Source organism: Myodes glareolus, chromosome 3 (assembly GCF_982192425.1).
Source record: "Myodes glareolus chromosome 3, mMyoGla1.1, whole genome shotgun sequence".
Classification (NCBI taxonomy): Eukaryota; Metazoa; Chordata; class Mammalia; order Rodentia; family Cricetidae; genus Myodes; species Myodes glareolus.
The window spans coordinates 44,449,158-44,463,939 of NC_142028.1; the positions used below are offsets into that span (position 1 = coordinate 44,449,158).

General features: G+C 38.5%; 1 protein-coding gene across 10 annotated transcripts in view; it reads left to right on the forward strand.

Annotated features, from left to right (window-relative positions):
• The first annotated feature begins 295 nt into the window (after positions 1-295).
• Il5ra (interleukin 5 receptor subunit alpha) overlaps positions 296-14,782 on the forward strand; it is a 36,908-nt gene continuing 22,421 nt past the window's right edge. For 3 of the 10 annotated variants that reach the window (XM_048438500.3, XM_048438499.3, XM_087904454.1), the window contains exons 1-6: positions 4,981-5,171; positions 6,635-6,780; positions 7,968-8,106; positions 10,393-10,546; positions 10,622-10,809; positions 12,230-12,375. In XM_048438500.3, the coding sequence (XP_048294457.2) occupies positions 5,099-5,171; positions 6,635-6,780; positions 7,968-8,106; positions 10,393-10,546; positions 10,622-10,809; positions 12,230-12,375 (846 nt within the window). In that variant the 5' untranslated portion in view covers positions 4,981-5,098. Of the gene's footprint in view, positions 598-1,339; positions 1,584-4,735; positions 4,861-4,979; positions 5,172-6,634; positions 6,781-7,967; positions 8,107-10,392; positions 10,547-10,621; positions 10,810-12,229; positions 12,376-14,782 lie in introns of those variants that run through there. The other 7 variants (XM_048438498.3, XM_048438493.3, XM_048438495.3 and 4 more) reach the window with 7 other exon arrangements.

The following is a 14,782-nucleotide window of genomic DNA, read 5'->3' on the forward strand; positions in this document are numbered from 1 at the left end:
GGAGACAGGCTCGCAGAGTTAGCAGATTGTGGCTAACTAAAGGAGCCAAGCCTTTTGTCACATAACAGCCATTGAGAGTCCAGTGCGACTCCTCTTTATGAGGTTGCTTTCTTGGGAATCATCCTCCCAGAAGCAGTCATGTGGCCTTTCCATTGTCAGGGAAACTGCAGGTGACTTCTCAACCATTGCAGCTCTGATGATGAAAGAGTAACCCAAACCGTGTACCCAGAGATAAGGTTCACAGCTGTTGTCTTACATCACGTAGCCACCCTTACTTCTCAGTAAGCAGGACTCAAACGCTTGACTCACTGCAGGCTTGGTGGGGCAGATAAATTCCGTTCTCTATGACTAGGCTGGAGACACACCCAGGACCCCCAACAAAAGGACGGGCAGAAAAAGAGAAATAATAATTGGTAAGCATTTAGACAATGCTTCAATAGAGAAAAGAGGAAACGGAGCACTTCGTAGTCCTGTTATCAGCAGAGACAGAGCAAACACTGGGGGTACCAAATGTGAAGAAGCTCACTGGACAGGTTCTGGCTATGCACTTCTGGTTTTGGTGGTGGTTCTGTATTTGATGCACTCCTTTACACCAAGGTGAGTTTTGTTAAAGTAACAACTTATGTTTTGTCAATGCCCCTGAAAATAGAAGGCACTGGTTTGCTGCTTCTGTAGACACCTTGCAAGACTAAAAGGAGTATATATATCTAGTGATAAGACTTCTTCACAAATATATTAGTTTAGAAATAGGTTATAGAGTCTAGTTAGAGATCATCATGAAGAATTTCAGTTAGTTTCAAAAGTTACAAGTTCAGAGATAAACAACAATAAGGAAATGATGTCATACTATAACTGAAGGCATTTTGCTTTTGGTTTCTGTTGAAATATCTTTGGTATCCATGACTTTTTCATTTTACCTAAAATGTACAAAAAGCTTATGAAATGTCTCCCTTGTCCTTATACTCACTAATTTAATTAGTTCCCTAAAGCCAGGAAGATACATACTTTATATACATGGAAAGAATGAATGGAAAGGATCAAAATGTAATTTTATAAAGAAGAAAAACAGAAAAAGAGAGCAGAAAGACAGAAAAAAATCAGAATTCAATGAATTATAATTAACATTTCATTGCTTGTTATTTCTGCTTATTGTTAATACGTTCTCTTCCATAGTTGTCTGGTGATCAATCTATGTAATTGTTATTAAAAGTTTATGTTTTGAAATATAATGAAGTTTTGGAAATCAAACTGTCTCATTTGTTTAGCATTACTTAAAATGCAGTGTGGGAAAACTTCTAAGTGAGGCACACAAAGAGCCAGGCTTGCTAGGTGTTTCCCACACAGTCCCATAGTGGACCTAAGGTGTCCCTTTGATCACGTTAAACAGACCTGCTTTGGCTCATCATGGCTGGGTGCTGACTTGTCCCTATTCTTCACAGGACCAAACCTAAGAGGCATGCGACCTGCACTTGATAGCGTGCTGGGTACCGGGGCTCTGATGGGAAACCAGGCTTGACTGGCGGCTGTGGTCCTCGGTTTCTAATGCCGAGAACCTCTGGAACTGAAGGGAGCTGCATAGACAGGTATGTTCACCAACGAGGAAGCATCTATATGGATAATACTTAGTGCCAAATGAGATTGGCAGGATGTATTTAAGTATTGGGATACTTGTAGCAAACACCTTCTCTATACAGAATGTTAAGGGTGGCGGGTATTTGCATCTGGACTTATGGAGTGTTTTATTCGTGGCCACAACTTGAACCTGAGGGTGATATTTGAGGATTATTCAGAAGTATAGTAGTGGGAAAAATAAAGTGTTGTATATGTTATGCTGTTGCTCATTTATATTATTATAAGCATATCCAGTTTTTCACTGTATGTGTAACACAGTGTATCTAGTTCAACATATCCTTTGGTTTATGCATTCATTCCCCTAATCCAGAACTGAGTTTTGTGGCTGACTGCAGGGGGTTAAAAAAGGGAAACCAATTCTTTCTTTGTAATAAATTAAAAGAACATGAATTCTCCCATTGGCTTTTCAATTTCTGCCACTCAGATGGTTGGAGTTAGATGTTACTACAAGTCACTCACAAAAGATCTAAAAATAGGACTACCAATATAATTTTGGTTGTAAATGAATGCTCCAGACAGAAGAATTATTTGGAAAGAGAAAATTTTATTTCTGAACTTCAACAGAATTTGGCCAATTCTCAGGAACACCGGGGAAGTCCATCACCAATGGCTAAAGCCTTACTCAACTTAGTTTCTAGAAACGTCTGTCATGAGAGAGACTGCACTCCTGTTTTCTTCTAAATTTCAAGGAGGGCACTCAAGAAATTTAAATTTACTCACAAATTTAAATTTGTCACATGAACAAATTCCTTCTGGTCACCTTCAAAGATAAAGAACATATTTCTAATTGTAGATAGGCAATCTTGGTTTATTTTATTCTTTTTAATTTAACAATCTAATGGCTTTGGGTTGTGTTTTAGCTGATATCCAAAAAAAAATGAGTTAGGGATATTGTCATCTTGAGGCTATACAAGTAAATAAGGCTATCGTATTAACTATATTTTAGTATATGGCTTACAGTTCATTTGATAATAGTGTAACTTTGAATGCATGAACCAAACAACTTTAACCTTTTGATCCCTAACCATAGATGACAGCTCCTACAAAGGGCTCATGTGCTTTAAACAGTCACACAGAGACCAAGCATAGAGATGGTTGAGGAAACTGAGTCAGCTAATCACAGGAAACACGGAATCAGATGTTGAAGTTCCAGTAGTATCCAGCCTTTGTTGAAATTTTTCTACTCAACTTTGGGATATCTGTGGTCTATTTGAGCACCTTTGTGCTATTTATAGGAAAACTGATTTTTTTTCTCAAACATATTGCCTATGGTGTATAAAACTGGGGAGATGAGAAAAAAAGCATGTTGCCATTAATGGTCAAAACTTAGTAAAAATATGTTTGAGTTATTAAGCTTGAAAGAGAATTCTATTTTTAGCAGCTATAAAATCAAAATGCAAGGTAAATTCTAAGGGAGAGCGCTTACTGATATAAAATATTCAGTTACCTCCCCACTGAGATATTCAACAGAGTCATTATTTACTTCAACAATTTAATTGCAAAGGATAAACAGATGTTTGTTATTTTTACAAGCACTGTATTAAGACACTTCCTGTTCTACCAGTCAGTAAAAGTCACTACAGGGTATTAATTTTGACGTTTTTTTTTTTTCCTGACCTAGAACTCCTGGTAATGAAAACCAGTGAAGGTAGGGCATATTAAACATGATGTCAGGAAATGCTGGCATCTGAAGACGTAGCATTCATAATTCGAAGCAGCGGCTGTCTTTGTTGTTTCTAAGGATATTTCATCTGAGCTTCTCAGGCTTAGTGTGTTAGAAATGCTTCCCTTAGGCTCATAAAAAGTCTGGCGTGTGGAAAATTTAGAAGACTGTTACAGTGTCTGTTTCATTGTCATGAAAATGATTGGCGTAAAAAATCACGTATATGGGTGGAAGTGTCACAGAAATAGAAACAGGATTATTTTGGTGAAAATTGTCATAATTCTGATAAGTTTATTTGAAAATAAAGAAGGAAAAAGAAAGAATCAAATGTTCTCCCTTTTATGTTCTCCCTTTATGGCTGTTGCGTTATTACTCCAACTTGAACAGTAATAACAGTATGTTAAGTAAGATCTTGTAAGATGTGATTAAATAATGAAGCAAAAGTGTCTGGTATTCGTTTTTCGAATTCATCCATTTAATGGAGGTCTTACCCTTGACTGCACTGGAATTAGACTTTGAAAATGTCTAGCCACTGAAATAATTTTTAAGTAAAAACTTCTCTTATTGATTCATTCTTAAAAAAATACTTATTGTGGAAGTGCTGAGGGGCTAACCAAGGTCTCCCATGTTCTAAGCAAGATCCTCCCACTGAGCTACATCCTAGCCCTGTAAGTCATTTTGATTACTATCAAGCTTCAAAATCAGACATTTTGTAGTCTGAGATTGAGGTGTGATCCAAGTTCACACACACAGACACACACACACACACACACACACACACACACACACACACACACACGTGCTGAATCAATAACTAATTTCTTAAATTGTTTTAAGTGAGAAGGCACAGCCCAGATGGAAGCCACACACAGTTTTCATCCTTAAGGTCGAGCTCCAGAAAAATCTCTGGGAAAAACTCCAAATCTCTGATCTCCAGGTCCCAGCTGTTGCATTATCCTTGACCTCAAGGGCTGAGACTGTTTTTCCTCATTCCCTTAACCTAACATACTTACTCTCCACCCACCTCCTTGTGAAGTTGTTTTCTGGAGGGAGAAATTTTTAGATTTTTTTTTTCCATGTGTGTGGCCATGTTTCTTTGTCCTCCCCTGTCCTGTTCTAATTTGGGTTCTTAAGACAATAAATTATCTTCTCCCAAACTCAAAGCACTATAAATTTATCCTGGATTTAAAAAAAAAAAAGTTTCTGTTTCTCACATTACACATTGCTATCAATGTAAGTTTCCTGTCATATTGACGTTAAGGGAAAGGGTGATGGGGGTCGAACCTAGGACTTCCTATCACCAAGTCCCTGATTTTAAAACACATGAATTAAACTGGTAGTGCTTATGTTTGCTATTAATTGCTTAGGACCTTTCTCATCCTGGGGCCTGCTCTAAGTCCTGAATACTAATCCTCTCCTGTTTACTTCTTTTTCTTCTAGCTCTACACATTTGTTGAGTGGATTCCAGCGGAATCTCTCCTAGTGTGTGTTGTGAACTTTAATTCACCCTTTGTGAGTCAAATCAGAAGTCTCTTTGCATCAATTGGGCCCCGACCCATCACACTGTGAGCAATTTTTCAATGAATTAATGATTTGCATGTCATTCTATCCCAACAGACCATGATTTTGCAACCCAAAAGCAAAGCCCCATACGTTTGCATTCCCAGCATGCCAGAGAGATCATAAGCAGTTGCTAAGTAACTACCTGATTGTGTGCTAGAAAGTAGCAGCCAGTTTTCCTTAGAAATGACAATGTGATGACCTAACATTTGTCTTCCACGTTTCCCATAGGATTTGACCATCATGCTGCCTACGGTACTAATTCTTGTGGGGTCTTGGGCAACACTGCAAGCTGACTTACTTTCTGACAAAAAGGGTAAGGATCTTCTATCTAATAATGTTTGTTTTGTTAAAGTATATTATTAAAAAGATAATGGAATTTTCTTTGAAATAAGCATTCAATTGGGAAATTTTTATAAAACAGTATAAACTCTTGAGATTTTAAGGAAGCGGCGTGGGCAGAAATGTAAATTCTATGCTACCGTGCAAATTCAATTCTAAGAGTAAATATGGACATTGTGGAAGAGGGCAGTCTCTGAAGGCCACATTTTGAACCCACCTCCGCCGGGACTTCCATAAAAGTCTTCACAAGAGGCAAAAGCTAACTTACACCATTTTTCTTTTCATTTCCCCCCTGAAACTTGTTGATCTAAGGGTTTAGTACGATGACGGAGGTTAAGAGGGGGAAACTGCTTGATGGCACCAGCCTAGCTCTGCCTAGAACCCTCTATAAAGACGGTATTCTAGTTAGGTACTGCCCAGCACATAGCCACTGCCCACTTAACCACCAATCGAAATGTAGCTAATTAAGATTGGAAAAGTCACAGTAGCCAGTGGTTGCAGGAATAAAGGTGAATTACATAGACAGTTCTGCCTGTCAAACACAGGTGCAGAGTCATGAAGGGCTTTTAAACATCAATGGAAAACACTGACAATTCAGTAAATGAATAAGTTAAAGATTGGGTGTTTTACAATGTATAGTGTCGCCCTGATTTGGGTGAAAAATTTTAAGAAGTTGTTTAAACATACACCCAGATAAACATAACAAAATAAGATGTGGATTGATTTTTTTTTTTACTTTCTTCTTATTGCTTAGGTTTTACAGAATTTCTACAATAAGTACTGATACCTTAATTAAGTAAAATATTTTATTTTGAAAGCAAATCCTTTTTTTCTACTCAGATACTTTAGACTATGGCTCATACTGAGAAATAAATACATTTACAGCATGAGTCACTGATCTTACACATAAGTAGGTACTTTTATGCAATGGAAACCAGATATCCATGAGGCAACTCTTTTCATGTTTGATATATGTCTTCCCCAGCCTCTGGTGTGTTCGATTTATATTCTATAGTATTCTGAAAAGGAAAGAAGTGGGGTTAGAAATTGTTATCACATACCATTCACTGGTTATAAAGTTTATTGTGACAACTACAGCTCTAATGAACAGCAATATGGTAGATTGTTCATATTCAATAAAACCATGCAAATATTCAGGTAACACCTGGATAATGAACAAGCAATAACTTTAAAGAAACGTTTGTCAAATTACTTCTGTGTCATATATTCTCAGAAGCCACAACAAACCAGTATGTTACTTAATAAGATAAATAATTAAAATACATTAAGGACAGGGAATAGAGCCTAGTGGTAATATACCTGTCCCACATTCGCCGGCCCTGAGTTTCACTTCCATCACCGTACACAGAGAGTGCTCTTTATGGACAGTTGAACGTCGATTGCATCATTCGTTGTTGTTGTTTTTTGAATCAATAGTTTTACTTCTGCCACCTGTCAATTTTACCATTAAAGCCACTGGAATAGCCCAAGTTCTTTTACACTGGGACCCAAACCCTGACCAAGAGCAAAGCAATGTTGAGCTACGATATCATGTGAAAATACATGCTCCACAAGAAGATGATGTAAGTGCTGGGTCTGATGGCAATCATTACGGAGATTGAATATTCATTTTTAAACTGTATTTTACTCATAAAGTGAAATTCTTGATAAATAACAATCAATTACTAAAGATCTTTCTATGTTACCAGTAGGATCTGTAAAGTGAATTTGACCCATGTTTATTATTCAAAATGAAACAGTAGCATAGAAGGCTTTATCTTGAGGAAAATTCTCTCTCCCCCTTTTTCTCTTTCTCTCGTGTGTGTGTGTGTGTGTGTGTGTGTGAAAGAGAGAGAGAGAGAGAAAGAATGTACACGTGTGTTATGCACTCGTCACGTGTGTGTGTTTGTGTGTGCACATGCGTATGTGTGTGCAGGGGTTTGAAGGCCACAGGTTGACACTTCCCTTGATTCCTCTCGAAGACTTCTTTTTTTTTTTGAGAGAAGTCTCTCATTGAATTGCAAGGTGATCAATCTGACTAGACTTCAATTATGCACCTATCTCTGCCCTCCCCCCAGTGTTGGAATTACAGGAGCACGTTGCTATGTGCTTGAATTTTACGTGTGTTTTAGGGACCCAAGCTGAAGTCGTGTTCACTGACATTGTGTTCATTGACTGAGCCATCTTTCCAACTATTTACCATTATCTGAAGTGTAATGTGTTTGATAGTACTGCTTATATAGCTCCTAAAATGTCAATAAAATGAGAAGAAAGTAGTGAGAAAAATGGTACAAGGTAAAGGTATAGGCTTGGGAAACCCAAGGTGAAGGCCAAGTTCATTGACCACCGATGTTTACATACTCAAGTCTTGAGTTGATTTCTTGGATTTGTGATAAGGATGTGCTAACACACCTGCTGTGTATCATTTTGTAGTAAGGTGAAAGAAAGGGAGATGTGATTTGTATTAACCATTTCAGAGTAAACACGGAATTTTAAAGAATTCCATGTCAAGAAGTTTCTCTTAGAGAGGAGACCGGCATTAGAGATGAGAATCAAAGGAACTTGAACTTTAAATACAATATGGTGTTTGTCATTAAAAGAGAACTATGTTCACATGTCATTGAGAAACTATATTAATATTACAAAGCCCCTTTCCTAAGAAAATTACTTTATTCCATTTTATTTATTATCATTTTCAAAGTGGACTAAAAGGCCTATTTGATTAATGTTGTTTTCTCTTATGTGCCGCCACTGGTGGGCTTTATTTTAGTATAATACCAGGAAGACTGAAAGCAAATATGTGGCCCCTCTGCACAATGGCTTTGCAGCTAGTGTGAGAAGCATCCTACGGAGAAGCCACTTTTTCCTGGCCAGCAGTTGGGTTTCTGCTGAACTCAAAGCTTCACCAGGTAAAGGCAGCATGGGACATCTAAATTTCATATTTTACACTTTCCAAAATGGGAAAGAAAGTAATCCACTTTTCTGTAGTCCAGCGCCACACCTTCCAATCTCCTTCACAGCACCTACATTCTAACTACAACTGTCATAGGCCATCCAGGTCCACATGTTGCATCCCTGCAAGCACACCCCTGTATCTACATTGGTCTTCAATGAAAGCTGGGAATTCTAATACACATAAGCAGAGATAACTCTGGTTAAACATTTTAACACAGACAGACACAAGCACGAGAGTAAAATAAAAGGAGGAGGCTGACCATCAGATCCTGGGATATGTGACTTCCTAAATCATATACATCTTAGCCCCATGTCTATGATTGTTTTCCAAGTCTTTCTTCTATCTCCATCATTGGAGAAGAAGATCCTGCCTCCTGCATTATTAGTCAGCTTTCTTTTTACTATATCAAATATGTAAGATAATACTCTTATTTTAGCTTCTGCTTTTGGTGGGGGTTTCCATCCATGACCTGTCAGGCCTAATTTTAGTCTGTGTAACAACACAGTATATCATTCTAGAAGCAGGTGGTAGAAGTCTGTAGCCAGGAAGTGAGATGCAGGCATGAAAAGGGCAAGGGTCCAAGTATCATTTCCTTTAAAGGTTTGTCCACTAAGACTTCCCCAAAGGCCCCAGTTCATAAAGGGTTCTCTACTTCCCAACTACATCATGGGCTGCAGAATAGTCTTTAACAAATAGAACCTGGTGCACACTTGACCAAAGCCCCTGAACTGTATTGGTAACAACAAAGGTGCTTGTATTTACTCATCATTTTCCAGTGAGTTACCAACAGACTTGCCCCCAATTAAGGAGGTACTTCAATAAATATAAATATGGGCCATTGTGTTAAGGTATTACTAGACCTCTACTGATTAGCTGAACTTCTTCAGTGTGATATTCCTTTCAGTGCTAAGTTTCTACAATTTACTCCCATAGACCCCCATACATGTTTACACTAATCAAATATTATTTAGTCCACTGACCAAGTGAAAATTCATACTGAATTATTTCTTGGTTTGGAGCTGGGAAACTGCTGACTTACTTTGACATCACATAGACTGTGTGGATGTTTAGTATGTGGACACATGCATACATGCATGTATACACACACAGAGTGAGAAGAGAAGCCCTGTATCCATAGGCTACACATTCATGGATTCAACTAAATGGGGTTCAAAAGCACTCTATAACAAAAGCATTGAATCACCCATACTGCTCGTGAACAGATTGTTTCATGCCACCATTTTTTGAATAAGACAATCTAGAAACTATTTGTTAAGTGCTTACATTAAGTATTCTAAGTTGTCTAGAACGGATTTAAAGTAGACCAGAGACTATGTAAGTTATATGCAAGATAGCATCATATAAGATGCCATCTTAGTATGGAGGGAATGTTCTGGAACAAATACCATAGATACAGAGGCATGATTTTATAGATACATAAGTGTCTATGTTATATATAATATGCATTCTGTCTCCAACCTCCATATGGTAATAGGATGCACTCTCTTCTCACTCACTCCCTGTGTCCACTGAAAGACATTCAATGACAGTGAAAAAAGTTAATTTATAGCTGTTTTTAGAAAAAAAATAAAAACCTATCCATCATTCAGGGTTTCCTCTTTAGGGAGGTTCTCCCTGACTCTAGCACACAAAATATTTTTTCACCTCCTTTGAGAAACAACAAATCTTTGAAATCTCAGATTTTAAGTTATCGTATGTTAAGGATCTCTAATGTAATGGTAAGATCTTGGGGTATGGCCAAATGCATCTCTTGAGCAGCAATCCATGCAATTCATGAGGCATAGATACCAAGGAATGGCTCATATAATTCAGGAGGGAAGGGGATTCTGGAGAGATTCATTGACCTAACCTCTCATTTACAGCTGGAAAAACTGGAATCCAGCCATTACAGGGGGAAATGCCTCATAGACAGGTACTGACAAACCTAGCACTGCAGTGGTGAAGCTGTTGGACACATGACCCCAGACTTGAACTTTCAAATATCCGTCTGACTGACATGTCCCCATGTCTTCTGCTAACACAGCCACGAAGTTCTTTCAGGTCAAACCCTGAGGCTCTATAGCTCTAGTTTCATTTCTCCAGTAAATTTGCCCTTTGCAAATGAGTTTCTATAAATAGTTGTTCATGGTCACTCACAATCAATAGTATCTCAAGCAAAAGCACAAAATTCATAAGCCATCAAAGCAATGTTTTGTTCTTTTTATTTGTGGTCGCCTAGGGTCTTCAGGAACCTCGGTTATGAATTTGACGTGTGCCACAAACACTGTCGTGAGTAGTCACACCCACATAAAGCCATACCAAGTGTCTCTTCGCTGCACCTGGCTTGTTGGCAAGGATGCCCCTGAAGACACACAGTACTTCCTATACTATAGGTCAGTATCTATTTTTACTCATGCAAATTATCCATTTCCTCTTCCCTTATCAAAACTAATGGTATCCCAATTTAGGTTTGGTGTTTGGACTGAAGAATGCCAAGAATACAGCAGAGATACACTGAACAGAAATACTGCATGTTGGTTTCCCAGGACATTTATCAACAGCAAAGGGTTTGAGCAGCTTGCAGTACACATTAATGGCTCAAGCAAGCATGCTGCAATCAAGCCCTTCGATCAGCTGTTCACTCCACATTCCATTGGTAAGCCAGACTTAACTCAACATCGGAATAATGCAATAGCACAATCTTGGCATTGGAAAGCGTCTTGCTACTTTTCAATATTAAACAACCATATAATCAACATGGAAAAAAAAACTGAGGCAGTCATCTGAACTTTAACTCGCCGTAAACATTTGACTGGATGATTTGGCAATGTAGGGAACTGTCCTAGCCATGGGAAGATGTTTAGTGGCCTTGTTGACCCCATCCATGAATTTTCTAACTCGTATCTTTCCTGCTGGTTCCCCTATCCTAGTTGTGACTATTCAAACCTCAGACATATCCTTTTTGAGGGTGGAGTTCTCTCCAGTTGAGAATAATTGCACCAGGAAAAGTTATAGCAGTGCTTATTGTTCAGGCTGCTATCATGAAATGTGTGTCCACAGGTCTTATACTAGACTGTACTCAGAACAGTTCTGAGGTTCTTCCCCAAGGTGTTGCTCTTCCGCAGTCCAAAGCTTCTCCATCCTGTGGCTCCTCCTTCAAAGCTAACCATCTCAGTTTTTATTGCGTCTCTGTAGTGGTTTGGATTCATTGCTAGACTTTTAGACAATATGTACACAGGTCTCTTTCTCCTCCACCTTCCTCTTTGCTTCCCCACTCTTTTCTTTGTCTTTCATTTTTCTTAATATGCGTATGTGTGCTGGATGTGTATTTGTGCAGGTGCGCTGGTCCAAGCAGAAGCCTGGGATTACCTGGGATATCTTCCTCACTTGCTTCTCTGCTTTATTTTGTAGGGCACAGAGACTTTCACTGGATCTGGAACTTGTCATTTTTGTTAGACTAGGCCCTAGGATCCACTTCTCTCTACTACCCAACCTCCAACCCCAGCTCTGGGGTTACAGCTGTTTTCACCTGGGTGCTGGGAATCCAAACTCAGGTCCTGACACCAGTATGAAAGTATTTTACTCCTGTATAGATTTATTTAGCTTAAGCTGTTCTTTTTATGTAGAAGCTTCTTTTTCTATATGACAAAACAGAACAACAATAATACAAATAAATAAATACTGAAACCAGAAAGGAGTAGTGATTTACCCAGAGCTATCCCTCTGCTGGGAAATGGACATGGATCAAACGGTCCATGTTCTGTCCATGAGCACAGTCTAACTTGGAAAGTTAAAGGGATGCTGGGTACACCTTGCAAGGAGCTAATAGGGGAAAAGTGTCAATCAATCAGTTCCTTTTGGAGTAGTGATTTTGTTCTTTATATGTGTAGATCTACTCAGCGAGCCATACCAAGAACCTCTTGGGAAGCCACTCACTTCCTGTGGCTTTGAGATCGCTTGATTGAGACCTAATGGTAAACCTTGAAAAGGCATATCTTAGAAATGGTGGGTTGGGCTATCAGCCCTGATCATTGGGTTTTCAGAACTGCCACAGACCTATCTCTTCTCTTATCTAGATCAAGTGAATCCTCCAAGGAATGTCACAGTTGAAATTGAAGAAACTTCTCTTTATATCCAATGGGAGAAACCAGTCTCTGCCTTTCCAGTCCATTGCTTTAACTACGAATTGAAAATTCACAACACAAAGAATGGCTACTTTCAGGTACTTTTTAATATCATTCATTTATTCTATGTTAGACACCCATTATTTGTGAAACATTTAAAACAGTGGCTCTCAGTCTTCCTAATGCTGTGACCCTTTAATACAGTTCCTCATGTTGTGGTGATGCCCAACCACAAAGTCGTTTTCATTGTTGCTAAATAACTGTAATTTTGATACCGTTATGAGACCTAATGTAAATATTTTTGGATATAGAGGTTTGTCAAAGGGGTTGCAACCCACAAGTTGAGAGCTGCTGCTTTAAACATAGTGACTGCTTTGGCTGTTTTTAAGTATCAACAAAGTCAATGTTGGCTTACACCTGCCCCAGGTATTACAGAAATAAATCAAATCTTACATTACTTTCATTTTGAAAGGACATACTTTGAGTTGAAAATAATATAAAGGATAAAATGAAACCCATTTGTAGGAGCTTTGCTAAAAATACAAATGATACAACTACTGGAGAAAATGGGAAGGCAAGTTTTCCAAAAGTTAGAATTATTATAAGAGCCTGTGGTCCTTTTTCTAGGTATATATGCAAATGATTTCAAAACAGGGTCTCAAAAAGATATTTGGGCACCCATGCTCACAAGAGCATTACTCACAATAGCCAATTGTGAAGAGCTGAAGCAGCCTCCATATTTAACACATGAATATAGTCAGGTTTGGAGGCAAACATCTCTGACTCCAGCACCCAGGAGGGAGCCTGAGAAAGGAATGGTGTAAATTTGAAGCTAGTTTGAACTATATAGCAAGATTCTTAGCTGAAAACAAACAAGCCAAACCCAATAGAATATGAATAGAAAAACAGAATGTATTGCCAGACGGTGATGGTGCCCACTGCCTTTAGTTCCAGCACTCGGGAGGCAGAGGTAGATCTCTGTGAGTTCAAGGTCAGCCTGGTCTATAATAGAGCAAGAAAACAGGACAGGTTCCAAATCCGCATAAGGAAACCCTGTCTTGAAAAACCAAACGAAAAAAAGAGAGAAAGAAAGAAGAAAAACAAATATGATATATATTAATATACACAAAGAGACAATATTCAGTCTTTGAAAGAAAACTCTGATACATGCTGCAACATGAATGAACCGAAGGACAGCAAGCAAAGCGAAATAAACAGATCACAAAGGACAAATAGTGTACGATTCTGCCTGTGTGAGATGCCAAGGTTAGTAAAAACACATGTAAACGGAAATTAGCACAATGGCTGCCAGGAAATGGGGAAAGGAAAATGAGGAACCATTGTCTAACGAAAACAGAGTATCCAGATTGTGAATTTTTGATCATTGGATGATGGGAATTAAAGAGAGAGGTTCATGCATGCAGAGCATGAGACACACCCTCAACCAGCAACTTCAGACTTGCAAGATGAAAACAGTGTTGCAGTCTGGTTGCACAACAGCATGGCTGTTCAACATTTTTGGCCTGCACACTTGACAATGGTGCAGGTGGCATATCTTATATCCATGGAGTTTTTTTATGTTATTTTATGCCATGTCTACAATAACTTGCATAATTATGTTTTCTGTTTTATTGACAATTAAGCCCCATCCCCCCAAAAAGATGAATAATTTCTCAGTCATGAAGCTAAAGAAGAAACATAGAAGTTGGGATTCAACCTCATGTCCTACAAATAAAATAAATGAAGAACCTGTGAGACGGCCCAGCTGGTGAAGGCATTTGCTGCTAAGCAAGCTTTCTTGAGTTCAGTTCCTGGAGCCTACAAGGTGGAAGAAGAGAAGAGACAGCCTCAAGTTGTCCTCTCACCTCTATATCCATGCTGGGGCATACACAATACATATACACAAATAAATATTTTACTATGCAAAAATAAGTAACAGAAACAAAGTAAACACAGTTTAATTAAATTTAACCACTATCTACAAATAGGTTTCTTAGGGTAATACATAAAGAGAAATAAGGCCTTGTTTTTTTGTAGTCCGAAATAGACTAATTCATATGTTATATTAATTTTAAATTTTGTGCTATATCATGGGGCATACTACTTTCATATGATCTGCCAAGCAGGTAATTCACATAAAAATAGGTGGGTATGGGCCTAGAGAGATGGCTCAGTGGTTAAGAGCATTGACTGCTCTTCCAGATGACCCAGGTTCAATTTCCAGCACCCACATGGTCTCTTATAGCTGTCTGGTTCCTCACACAGACATACATACAGATATATATAGAGAGAGTAGGCAGAGTCAGTGAGAAGGCATGTAGCCACCAGAGGAGACAGATGTCGAACCTTTGCCTGGTAAGCCACAGTCACATGGTGATACACAGATTAATAAAAACAGGTTAATTTAAGATATAGGAGCTAGCAAGAAAGACTCTTAAGGTATTGGCCAAACAGTATTGCAAAAAATATAGTTTCTGTGTGATTATTTTGGGTCTGGATTGTCAG